The sequence below is a fragment of the Hemitrygon akajei genome, chromosome 7 (assembly GCF_048418815.1).
Source record: "Hemitrygon akajei chromosome 7, sHemAka1.3, whole genome shotgun sequence".
Lineage (NCBI taxonomy): Eukaryota > Metazoa > Chordata > Chondrichthyes > Myliobatiformes > Dasyatidae > Hemitrygon > Hemitrygon akajei.
In genome coordinates, this window is record NC_133130.1 from 23,255,049 (window position 1) to 23,269,151 (window position 14,103).

General features: G+C 37.7%; 1 protein-coding gene across 5 annotated transcripts in view; it reads left to right on the forward strand.

Moving 5' to 3' along the window:
- LOC140730291 (fasciculation and elongation protein zeta-2-like) overlaps positions 1-14,103 on the forward strand; it is a 123,605-nt gene that overhangs the window by 72,128 nt on the left and 37,374 nt on the right. For all 5 annotated transcript variants that reach the window (XM_073050504.1, XM_073050503.1, XM_073050501.1 and 2 more), the window contains exons 3-4: positions 8,614-8,730; positions 9,850-9,994. In XM_073050504.1, coding sequence (XP_072906605.1) covers positions 8,614-8,730; positions 9,850-9,994 — 262 coding nt within the window. The remainder of the gene's footprint in view (positions 1-8,613; positions 8,731-9,849; positions 9,995-14,103) is intronic.

A 14,103-nucleotide genomic window follows, 5' to 3' on the forward strand; every position in this document is an offset into this window, starting at 1 on the left:
TATTCCAAGTGCAGCCAAAGCAACACCTTAACAGCTGAAACGTGAAGTCTAAACTAATGAAGGCAAGTGTACAAAATGCCTTCTTTACCACCATGTCTACCTTTGTCTTTACTTCAGTGAAATGTACACCTGTATCCCTATGTCCCTCTTTTCTAAGCCCTCCCTTTTACTATGCAAGTCCTCCCATGGTTTAATTTGCCAAAATGTAACATCTGGCACTTAGCCGATTTCAATTCCATTTGGCATTGTCTGGCCCACTTCTGAAGTTGGTCTAGAACTTGTTGTAAATTTACATAGCCTCTTTATTGTCTGTTGCACCCCCAGTTTCGGTGACATTTGGAAACTTAGTAACTACGTAAACAATATTGATTTGAGTAAGTTGTTCTCAAGTAATTTCACATATGTAAGGAAAAAGTAAAAGCTGAAAAGCAGAAGGCTAGCAATGAATTTCATGTATTGAAACACATGGGCAAGTGAACATTTTCACTGAATTAATGAATTGTGTAGATAGCTAAATAAAACAGGATGATATTTGGCCAGCAATGTGCTAAACTTTATTTATGACCCAATATTAGATGGTCAGTGTGTTCAAATAGAAATAGTTAAATGATTCCTCAACAAAAGCAGTCTACACGATGCATGCACTCTCATCCAATGAAAATGCAGTTCATGCCATCCACAAAATGTACTATACACACACAAGAAAATTCCAAGCAGCACATGTGAAATGTTGGAGGAACCCAGCAGGCAAGGCAACAATTGTAAAAATGAGATGAAGGGTCCCGAATCGTCGACTGTATACTCTTTTTTTCTGTAGATGCTGTCTGACCTGCTGTGTTCCTCCAGCAAAATGTACTGTAGTTGCTCAGCAAGGTTATATCCACATAACATTTACAACCTGTGATTAGTTAGCAGCCAGGTGATGATTAATAAGTGAAGTCAGTATTAGATAAAAGGATAAAGAGTTTGCAAGACCTAGTGAATTAATGCACATTTATGGCAGAATATGCAAGGGAGAGAAAGCATGAAACATATGGCTTGTGAAAGTGGAAGACAAGTGATTACAAGATTACTGACCATGTACTGTCAAGGGATCTGTTGCCATACATAGTCCTGCCACCTGCCCCTGGGAATGCTAATACACTGAGCTGTCAAATTGTTAGCAGGTCAACAGGATACATTCTGTTTGAATTTTAAATGATGTGTATGTCAGGAGCACAGCCTTGATTCTTAGCATTATAGGACAGTCAGAGAGATTGGTCAGTAACGCAAGTAATACAGCCTAGTGCTAGAATTTTCATTGTTTTAACTTAAATTTAAATCCCCTCTATTTCTATAGGAAAGTGCAGAACTTTTTTAAAAATTGTATTTCTTGCAATGTTTATTGTTTAATTATGAATCTATCCCTAGATAAACACATTTGACTTGTTTCAAAAGGCTGGATATAGAAAGGTATCAGATTATCTGTATCTGAATTGAAGAATTGGTGATTTCTTTCTGCTAGGATACTTGATGTTTTACTTTTGTTTGGAAATAAATTGTGTTATTTTTGGTCTCCGTGTTACAGGAAATATGTGGACAGGATGCAGAAGAGATTCACCAGGGTGTTGCCTGGATTCGAGAGTATGAGCTGTAAGGAGAGACGTGACAAACTTGGATTTGCTTTATCTGCCGTGTTGGAGGCTGAGGATCAACTTGACAGAAGGATATTAGATTATGAGAGGCATAGAGCGGTTAGATAGTCAAAGATTTTCCAGGATGGAAATGTCACATATGCAACGGCATAGCTGTCATGTGCAAGGGGGTAAAGTTAAAAGAGATTTACTATGCAAGTTGTGTTACACCGTGCCAAGGGAGGGGGTAGAAGCAGATACAGTAGCAATGTTTGAGAGATAGACAGGCTGGGAATGGATGGATCTTGACTGTGTGCAGGTATATGGGATTAGTTTAATTTGGCAACATGCTCAGCACAGGCATTGCGGGCAGAAAGGACTGTCAACCATATTCTATTTCAACCAGATGATCTTTGAAAAGAAACTACAGCAGTTTTTCAAAAGACCCAAGGTGTCAGATGCTGGAAATCTCAAATAAAAACAAATTACAGAAGTACTCAGCAATCAAGAGCATCTGTGAAGAGAGAAGTTGTTAATGTTTGAAGTTGTTGATCTTTTATTAGTATTTCTGAAAAGTAATATCAAGGCATTTTTGCACAGAAGCTGTTCAGTATTTCCAGCATTTTTTTTTATTGTAGGAGCATTTTTCAGTTCTTCAATTTTATTGAAGTTATGAAGTATGAATGATAAAAGTCAACATTGCTTCCATAGAAATCGAGATGGAAGCGCTACTCAGTTTATTTCCTTCAACGATGGAGCAGCTGGATATCAAGATTTATTAATGCCAGTGACTGAAGTTATTAAAAAAACAACAATTTAGAAAACATTCCGAAATTTACACATCCTCAGAATATTCTGTATCACTTTGTTGTCAATTAACTGCTCTACTTTTGAAGTGTAGCAGTCACTTTTCCAATATTAAAGTTCAAGAGAGTCAAACTCAGAAATTCTTTAATATTCAAGGGGAGCCAAAGCCTTCTCAGACCTCCTAAAAAGCAGTTTACTGTATGTTCCCATGAATTACTTTGATCATGTGCAATTCAGTACTTACCGGTAATCCTTTGCATTTATATGTCCTATGCCTCTGGATATGATGTTTCTTCATTCCCTAGGTGGTTTGCAACCAATACCCCTTTTATGAGCGTAGGTCTTCACACTGACGTGGGAGAACTGGCTAGACATAAGGGGAGAGGATAAGTAACTAATCTTTTTGGACTTGGATATCAACTGGATATTAGTTCAGTATTTAGAACTATAGAACCATAGAATACTACAGCACAGTACAGGCCCTTCAGCCCTCCACATTGTGCCAACCCATATAATCCTTTAAAAAAAAGTACTAAACCCACACTACCCCATAATCTTCCATTTTTCTTTCATCCATGTGCCTGTCCAAGAGGCTCTTAAATACCCCTAATGTTTTAGCCTCCATCACCATCCCTGGCAAGTCATTCCAGGCACTCACAACTCTCTGTGGAAAAAAAACTTACCCCTGATGTCTCCCCTAAACTTCCCTCTCTTAATATTGTAGATGTGGCCTCTGGTGTTTGCTATTGGTGCCCTGGGAAACAGGTACTGACTACCCACTCTATCTATGCCTCTCATAATCTTGTAGACCTCTATCAAGTCCCCTCTCATTCTTCTACGCTCCAAAGAGAAAAGTCCCAGCTCTGCTAACCTTGCTTCATATGACTTGTTCTCCAATCCAGGCAACATCCTGGTAAATATCCTCTGCACCCTCTCCATAGCTTCCACATCCTTCCTATAATGAGGTGACCAGAATTGAACACAATACTCTTAAGTGTGGTCTCACCAGAGATTTGTAGAGTTGCAATATGACCTCTCTACTCTTGAACTCAATCCCCCTGTTAATGAAGCCTAGCATCCCATAGGCCTTCTTAACTACCCTATCAACCTGTGCAGCGACCTTGAGGGATGTATGGATTTGAACCCCAAGGTCCTTTTGTTCATCCACACTCTTAAGTAATTAACCATTAATCCTGTACTCAGTCTTCTGATTTGTCCTTCCAAAATGCATCACCTCACACTTGTCTGGATTGAACTCCATCTGTCATTTTTTCTGCCCAACTCTGCAGCCTGTCTATATCCTCTTGTAACCTTCGACCACCTACAGCTCCATCCACAACTCCTCCAATTTTCGTGTCATCCGCAAACTTACTCACACATCCTTCCGCCTCTACATCCAGGTCATTTATAAAAATCACAAATAGCAGGGGTCCCAGGACAGATCCTTGCGGCACTTCACAGGGACTCCTAGAGTTTGGAACTGTCAACTCTTCTTGCTAAGCTCCTTGGAGAGGTTCTCAAATATAGTAAAAGGCCATTTAACCCAGCTCCTCCCAGGCCATTTCTGTGGCTGACCTGTGACCTAACTCCATTTGCTGTAGTAAAACAACATATTTTAAGTCAAATAAGTAAGTGGTAATAAATCTGATTCTGATTAAGCTTCCCTTTACTCATTTCCAACATAATATGATTTAACTTCTATCTTTTCAGCACCTAGCACATGTTTCACCTACTCATTTCAGGTAGTTATATGTAATAGCTAAATGTTAGAAATTAATTTTGCTTTCTTGCTAGCATTCCAGTTATTACTTGATCCTTATGTAGTGGCTTCCATCAAAATGCATATTAATAATGTAAAATTCTCCATGCGTTGATTCTGTGTTTATCACCACTGTCAATACTGCAGCTACTCTTCCATATTATTGATACCACATTGAACCTTCTTTTGCCATTCAGTGCTTTAAACTGCATCACAGTTCCTGAAATAACAGATTTTGGGCTATTTTACACACCCTAGCATCTCTTTCGCTAAGTGTATAATTTACTTCAGAGCTGTATCTTTGTGATTAGCTAATTATTGCTAGCTGCTGCTGCCTATGAGGTTAAAATCAGGTAAATGAGCATGTTCCAGGGTCTGAATGCTTTTCACAGTAATTTCTTCTTGCCTTGTTCCTTCATTATTTTGTTTCTTGTGTTTTTCTCTCAGTGTAGTGTATGAATAATCACCATACTGAAATTTCTCTGAGCTAGAATAAATACCTGCTAATGTGATACTGAATTTAGAGCAGTAATATTATCCTTAATTAATATGGTCATTCACCCTTCTCGTTTTATTTCTCTTATCATTTCCTCATCATTTCCATAACTCTTTTTGCTACTTTTGATTCTGTCTTGGTCCCTGTTCTTTCTTCTATTTTTTTTAAATTCTATTTCTTCTCTCAGATTGGTTTAAATCATTTCAATAGGAGCATTGATCCCAATTTGTTCAGGTGCAAAGTGTTCCTCCTGTATACCTATTTCTTCTCCCACAGCCAGTCTCAGTGTGGTAAAATCTGAAGCCATCCATCCTTTAATACCCAAATGTGTTTTGTCTCTAAAAAGAACAAAGACAGTTAAGGAGGGGAAATCTGGACAAGTCCTTGGCTTCGTGGCATGCAAAGACAGATAACATGCATAAGTAATGATCTTCCAAAATTGTGAAGCCGTAACAGCAGATTGGAATGTCACACTGCTAATTGGGATAGGAAGGAGAGAAATGAAACTGAAGCTTCTCTTGGAAACTCAGGGTCACATAGGGGGCCAGCAAATGCATAGAGACAGTACCACAGGTCAAGGTTGAACCTGGGTGGCTTTACCAAAGTAAAAGGAAGCTTAATCAGAATCAGATTTATTACATCTCTACCAAAGGAGGTATAAGGCGCTCCTTCCCTCTGCTAGCATGCAGGTCACCCTTGGGCATGGTGTAGCATCTGCTTGGCTGTACCAGTTAGGGTCATGTGAAGCCATGGGACCAGGTGATGGATGGTCATATGACCAGCTGGTGCATATCACAAGTCCTGGTTATGCAACCACTGACGCCAGGCAGACAATCTCTAAAGCATATTGATAATGGCTGGGGTCACCTGACTTGTAAAAGCACTCCCAGAAGAAGGCAGTGGCAAACCACTTATGTGGAAAAATTTGCCGAGAACAATCATGGTCAAGAAAATGATTGACTGCATTATATGACACAGCATGTAATGACTGTGCTGCACTGTCATATAAATAGGCTCAATTGGCATGGGTTTATGAAAGAAAATCAAGCTTCTTTTGGAAATGTAATGAGTATTATTTGGGGAAACCAGTGGATGAAATATGCTTTGATCCTCAAAAGCCATCCAAACAGGATCACACAATAGCAGGCTTGTGAGGTTGGAAGCATGCTCAGCAGATTTGTTGAACAGAAAACAAAGATGCAATAAATAGGAGTAAATAACTATCAGAAAGATCATCTACTGGCAATTCATTTTTGAATTAAAAGACATGTCTGGAAATCCTTTCCATTCATATTGAATTTTGAATACAAAAGCAATGCTGTCATACTATGTAGAACGTTTCTTAGTATCAGTAAGGAATAAATTTTTAGGTAAGAGTAAAGTCCTACCTAAATTGGAGGTGAGTTAAAAAAAAAATTAGGACTGAATTGCAGACTCAGACAATATTTCTGAAATGCAATAAAAACAGAATGTTGAAAACATTCAGCAAACCAGCCAACATATACATTTGTGGTCACTTTATTTGGTACACCACGTTAATGCATAAAAGGATGCAGACATGGTCAGGAGGTTCAGTTCTTGTTCAGACCAAACATAAGAACGGGGGAAAAATGTGATCTAAATGAATGGTTGTTGGTGCCAAACGGGATGGTTTGCAAAATCAAAATTTCTTAAATTCAGATATAGCTGACCTCCTGGGATTTTCATGGATTTTCAGTTTACAGAGAATAGTGTAAATAACAAAATACATCCTGTGAGTGGCAGTTCTAGAGGCGAAAATTCCTTGTTAATAAGAGAGGTTAGAGGAGAATGGCCAGACTGATTCAAGCTGACTGGAAGGTGACAGTAATTCAAATAATCACATGTTACAACAGTGGTGTGCAGAAGAAGATCTCTGAACACTCAACACGTCAAACCTTGAAGTAAATGGGCTACAGCAGCAGAAGACAACGAGCATACACTCAGTGACCACTATTAGGTATAGGAGGACGTAATAAATTGGTCGTTAAGTATATATAAGGAAAAGTGAGTTAGACTTTGGATGTAGGTCTGCCATGACGTAATTGAATGGTAAAAACAGTAGTTGCAATGGTGATATTGCCACTTTTGAGATCAGGCTTTTTTAAAACTTCCTGAAGGTGTTCTGAAAAATCAATACCTTATTTTTCTCCTTCATGTTGGATCTTAGAATTGAGAACATCTTCTGCTCCTGTTCTCTGGGTTCTGTGCTAACCAAAGAGGCTAGTGTAGGAAACACAGATAGGGCAGGGTGGGGTGTTGGATGGTTGCGAAGGAGGGCACCTCTTTGGTGAGGTTCTACTGTGCTACCAATACGTGAATTTGAGGCACATTGTTAACATTCTTAATGCATATCATTGGTTTAAATGCAAGACAAACAATGTGTCATGCCTGCTCAATAAAATCTTGTCATCTGACTGAGATACAGTATACCAATTTGATATCCCATTTGTAGATTTTTATTCCCTGTATTCCTGCTTAGAGGATTATTAGGATGGTCATCACTCATACAATCTGTATATTGAGATAAAAAGATAAAGTAACTACTTGAGATAAAGTAAGCAAAGGAGAACATAAATGTAGGATCATTATTCTGAAGTAGGAAATATTTGAAAGTTCCATATCTCTGAATTTTAAGTTATATAGAGAATTTGAAAATGCCTTGTTAATCTTATGGAAAAGCTGATGTGCATAAAATGGTAAGATAATGCTTTTCATTAATTTTTCTCTATTTAGAATGACTTGCAGTTATTTGACAAAACAAAGTGACCCAAGATGATTCATAAGCCTGATTTTAATTTCAAACTTAAGACTAGTTGAGCTGTGTTTTGAAGAGTTTACATAGTTGATCAGACTTCTAGGCTTTAAGGAATATTTTGATAGAAGACTCAGGTTTGTGGAGTGAAAGAGAGGAGAGGATCTGAGGTTTATGCTGAAGTAAAAGCCACTTAATAATAAAGAGAATCTAGAAGATGTCAGAGTGGGGGAATGGAAAAATCTTGGATTAGTTTAAGGACTGGAGGAAGTAACAGTGAGTGAGGAACAGCATCATGAGCTGATTTGAAAACAGAATTGAGATTTTGAAATTGATTAGAATTTTAAAACAGGAAGCCAGGATAGCTCAGCAAGCACGATAGCAGATGAATAGGTTTTACATAAGTTACAATATGGGAACAGTATTTTGGTTGAGGTTAAGTTTATAGGAATTGATTGGCAGGAAGCCATTGGAAGAGACTGGAATAGTAAAACTAGGAGATACCAAATGGTGGTGGGGTTCAGCTTGCAAAAAAAAAATGCTATGAAAGGCTACGTGTTGATGAAGTGAAAATTACTGGAGGATATGGACTGAGTTGAAAAGAGTGAGGGATGAGGATGTATTTGGCATGGGAACAAAAATGAGAGTATGACTGAGATGATTACTAGCTACAGAAATGTAGCGAACAGATGGAGAATTTGCGATTGCTGTTATAAGTGATATGGAGGAATACTTGTAATTTCACATTCACTTTTTAAAAAAAATTCTTAACCTGCACAGAGGCACTAATAGTAAAGAACATCTTATTAGCAAGTAACATCAGCATTTTAGTAAAGATGTGTGGATAGGTATTGAGGTATCCTTTCATACAATTTTAAGTGATAACCTGAATTTATTGTACCATACCCTAAGGTGAATAAAGGTGCACTTTTACTTGTAGTGCAAGAATTTAAGAATTGTGTTTTTGCCACTGTGTCGGAACTGGAAAGGTATCTGCGTTAACACTTGTAGCACTGTTTAGAAAAAGCATAATTTCTCAAAATGAATTAGTCATGCGTGGTCTTGTAGAATGTCATGCCAGTGAAGCTAATGGTTGATCACATTAGTGTTGTTCAAGAGGGTAATACTGGAAGCCAATGACATTGATTTTATTTTGTTTTTCTAGATGAACGATAACCTTAACCTTGATCTTTCTGATGATGAGGAACTACGGGATCAGCTAGACATGCATTCCATTATTGTCTCCTGTATAAATGATGAACCACTCTTCACAGCTGAACAGGTGAATTCACTCAGTTTCAATGAGTCACTAAAGCTATGAATTTTATTTTAATCCATTGAACATTTAAACAAGCAGGGAATAAAATTAGACAAGCTACAGGCATTGATCTTGACACCAAATTTGCACAAGTGCTGATTCCAGCCCAGCTAATTTTGTAAAGTTCTCTTGTCAAATATCTGGAACTAGCATCTCAGTTGAAAGAGCTGCTTCACAGAGAAGTGAAGCAACAGATTGATATAGAATCATCCTATACAGACCATGTGCCAGATTCTTTTGACATAATTCAGGAGTGCACAGTTCAGTAGATCCACCAGAGGTGCTGGCATAGTGGTATGCCAACTTGAGGGAGTATCACCTTGGAGACCTCAACATTGATTTCAGATCTCACAAAGTATTATGGCTTTCAATCAAACATGGGCATTGCAGTATAAGACCATAAGGTATAGGAGCAGAAGTAGGCCATTCGACCTGTCGAGTCTGCTCTGCCATTCAATCATTGGCAGATCCAATTCTTCTAGTCATCCCCAATCCACTGCCTTCTCCCCATACCTTTTGGCTAATCAAGAACCTATCTATCTCTGCCTTAAATACACCCAATAACTTGGCCTTCACAGCCTCTTGTGGCAACATATTTCACAGATTACCACCCTTTGACTAAAGTAACTTCTCCTTATTACTTGTTGCGCTCCCTGAACTGATGAATCAGCGCTTCTTCATATTGAACAATGGCTGGAAGAAAGACTGAAAGTAATAAAGTATACAGTGTACTCAGGGTGAGGTCTTCAGTGTCTGTCACTAAATGTGGCTTGTTACCTGGCTGGGATTTGAAGGACATAGCTTCTTCCTGATATCTTCACCATCATATTATTCTGTCTTTTACTAATTTGATTCACTATATGCTATCAGAAAACTGCTGAGAGCAGTGGATGCAGTCAAGATTATGGGATCTGACAACACCCCAAATGAATAACTGAAGATCTCAACTCTGGAATTAGCTGCTCCTCTAGTCAAGCTGCTCCAGTATAATTGCAACACTGGCATCTATCAACAGTGTAGAAAATTATATTATAATAATAATAATACTGGCAACTTTAAACATACCTCCTTCTACTTTACAAGGTAATTGAGGAAATAGAAGAGATGATGCAAGAATCTCCTGATCCTGAAGAAGATGATACACCCACTCAGTCTGACAGACTTTCCATACTTTCCCAGGAAATTCAAACACTCAAGAGATCTAACACCAGCAACAGTTATGAAGAACGTAAGCAATCTATGCATTCCAATAATTAAAGTTGGGTTGTACGGATGGTTATTCTCAAAAGAAAATCTAAGTAATATTTTCAGTTTTGTAATAAGACAACGTGTTTGCAATGTTGCAAAAGGTATTTTTATTCTTGGTGATGAGAGGCTGACTGGAATAAGAAGTCTCTGAACCCCTGATGAAGGGTCTCAGCCCAAAATGTCAGCCACTTACTCTTTTCCAAAGATGCTGCCTGACCTGTTGAGTTCTTCCAGCATTTGGTGTGTGTTGCAGACGGAAGTTGTGTGTGAAATAGCAGCTTGAAAAAAACCCAAACATTATGAATGATAAAAATATGGAAATATTATCCCTTCCAATTTACATCTGCCAGATTAGGTGAAGGGGTGACCTGATAAAGGTTCAGGAAGTAAATAGATATTATAGTGGTTTCTTTGTGTCACGGTAGAGTTTAAATCTGACTGCTTATTCTGGTTATGATCTTGATATTTCTAACTGTTCTCAGAGTGATGCAGTCCCAGGATACTAATGGCTGAGTCCCATGCTGTGGATAATAAGTCAAACTTTAATTGTCTTTATTGCTGTATTCCTATATTCATTTACTTTTTATTCTTTAATGTACCCATGCTCTGCATAAAATAACCAGGAATTATGCACTCAAGATGAATTAAACACGCAATAGCAGTGTTAGAAATTTTTCTTTTATTTTGTAGTACTATCCACAGACGCATTCCTAACTGCCTGTCCAGTTAGAAACATTTTATCAAAGGAAGTAACCTTCTCCTTTGCCATTGAAGGATGTACAAGAACAATGCTGTGTTTTTTTTTCTTATATTTTCCTGCTTTCTCACAGCAAAAATAAATTTGTTAGTTGTAATTTATTCATTCTTGTAAAATCATTGGCTTTAATAGTAAATAATGGAATTGGATCAGTATGGTTTTCAGAATGCAAGATGAAATCCTTGAGTCTATACAATGAAATCAAAATCTTACCTCAGTTTGCCAATTCAGTAGATTCTAGTTAAGTATGTTTCGGCCCATTTAAGTGGCTACCCCAATTAGCTGACGTTTCATGAAAATGGTTAAAAGGTATAAAAAAAAGACAAACTATAGTTTAGCTGAATAACAATTTATGTATTTAAATGAAATATAGAACAAATTAGAATACTATCAACGCTTCTACTGTACTATAAAACTATTAGTTCCTAATAGTGACGGAAGAATTCATCTACTGTGTTCTTTTGATTGACTGCACTGATTTTGTTCATTTACAAACACCTATGAATGTTGAAAAGTCTTCTATCAGATGTTGAAAGACCTCAGTAGAGTGGATGTAGAGAGAATGGTTCCAGTGTGGGGGAGCCTGAGACCAGAGGACATAGCCTCAGAATAGAGAGACGTACATTTAGAATGAAGATGAGGAATTTCTTTAGGCATAGAGTGATGAATCTATGGAATTCGTTGCCACAAGTGGCTGTGGTGGTCGTCATTGTTGGGTATGTTTAAGGCAGAGGTTGATCGATTACTGATTGGTCAGGGCATGAAGATATTTGGGGAGAGGGCAGGAGATATTGGAACTTAGAGGGAAATGGATCAATCATTATGAAATGGTGGAGTAGACTTGATGGGCCAAATAGCTTTTATCTGCTCCTATATTTTATGGTATAATGGACTGCCTTAATACACCACTTAAGATGATTGCATCCTCCAAATCTTCATTTTAAGTGTAACATTCAAGATGATTGTCAATACCTTCAAATTCCTCATAATTCTTAACTTGAAGTGGTGAAATTGTTTCATTGTTACTCCTGGATGTTTCAGCATGTCTGAGCCTGACTGCTTGAAACTGTGATGAGCAAAACAGTTCCAAATTGCCATAATGCTTCTTTCTCGCCAACTGTCAGTGACAAAAATCAGTGCTTTCTGAACACAAACACACGCAACTGACACTATTTTAAGAACTGATTGCTCAAAGCACAGAGTGGTGTCTAACAGGTATGCAAGTGCCTGTGAATGAAGCTAGTTGGACAGTGTTTGGCATCAGTCTCCTGCCCCAGTTAAATGGGATAGCATCCCAAATAAACAAAGGGAGTCTTGGCTGTTTTCTTGTTTTTGTTTCAGTTCTTTTAAGAGTTGTCCCAAATAAATGGTTGCCCCGAATAGCCGATGGCCCAATTAACCGGAAACCACTGGTGATTTAAAAAATAACTTTTTCAAAATCACCATTGAGCAATCTCAATTAATTATGAAGTTTTAGTCACTTAAAACGCATAAACATGTGCATTGTAATTTACCAACCTTTTTCAACCTTTTTAAATGCTAAACTGTCCTTGATTGTAACTCATTCAGGTTGTCAGATTTTGAAAATCTCCTGAAGGAAGACCTGGATAGCATCACATGCTTCTCATGTCTGTCCTTTATTTCCGGAGCATATGCGAGTAAGATTAGTGTGCTGAATTCAATAAAGAATCAGTACAGAATAAACTGAACATTTTATTTAAGCTTTGATGTCAGAATGTGCCTGGTCTTTTGCTGTACCAGATTTAGAAAAGATTTATTCATTGGGATTTAGTAATATCCATTTGAACCGTCTCAGATAAAGAGAGTTTTTAATTATTTCTGAAGAATGTTGAGGTTACTCTTTAAGAGGCTATAAGGTAATTATCTTATTTTCATCAGAAGTAAGTTTCAGATTAGCTTTTATTGCAGAAACCATACATAGTAATTGATTTAAAGCAATAGTCATATATGCATTTATTATTACCTAGCTGAAAGATGCTGCTGCCATTGGTCTTTGAATTAGTCTACCACAAATGCCAAGATAAACCAATTCTGTAAAAGCAGGTCGTGTATTTACTACTGAGACACAAAGCAAAGAAATGGAAGCTGTAGTCTCTAGTCTAATTTAGAAATTCTATTGTAACCTGCACCTTTTTATGTGCAACATGACAGTAAATACACCACCTGCTTTAATGATTGCTTCACAGAATACCTGGCTTCTCTCCTGTGCTTGAATCTGTTGTATGGCACAGCTGGTCCTTTGAGATTCTGGTGAATAGAGACTTGCATTAATGATTACAGGGAACTTGGCAATACTGACACTGATGAAAGTTAAAAAAGAAGTGGCTGAGGCATTTCATTGGATCTCTGTGTAAATGTAATTTGTGTTTCTCTTATGATTTTGGAAGATAATCAAATCCTGGTGTGGGCCAGCATAACCTATTTCATCATGTAAAGAGTTGAGAATAGATCTGAGCATTGTAAATGATAAATGTTCACACTCATGATTAATAACTGGAAGATAATTGGTAAAGCAGTTGAAGTGGTTAGCTAAGAGCTGGCCTGATGACCACCTGCCTTATGATAGGACAGCTAGCCAGTCCAGGAGTAGATGCACTCTGTTGACTCCATTCACCTCAAAATGTACTGTGCTCTGGTTGGATCACCCCCCTATCTGTTGTGCCCAGCTCTGACCACCAAAACTGAGGGGAAAAATTTAAACCTGTACTGTAATTGGGAGAAGACTTGGGGAACAAATTCCTTTTCATAAATGAGCTGATTAATGAAGAAAGATTTCTGAAGCCAGGCATGATATATACAATAGCCAAGGAAAAGAGAGAATGTAATAAGGAATACTACTTTAAATTCAGTTGTAGGAATTGAATAAAGGAATACAGTTCAAGTTAATAGGACAATTTAGAACTAATACTGCCTTCCAACAAATGATTTATATTTTGCCTAGTGTTGAAGAAATAACTAGATAGTACAGTGAGAGGATTTTCAAACTAACTTGGATGGATAGTTAAGGTGGTCTCTATTATTTGCAATCGTCTTGTACACATGTACAACACAAGGAGTTATAGGTAGGAACCTGCAGCAAATTGAAGAGATTTGCATTGATGGGCGACCTAGATGTAACCGGCAAAACTGAAAGATGGTCAGTAGAATCCTTACAGAAATCATTCATGCCTCTTATTCTTCTGCTATAACTCCAGTGAAACTAAACCCTGCTTGCCCGCCACCATTATTGCCAGTAGGCGAGTGGCTGTGTTTGCATTGCTATTTACTTTAAGCAGAATTTAATACATGCAACCTCCTTACCACTATAGTTA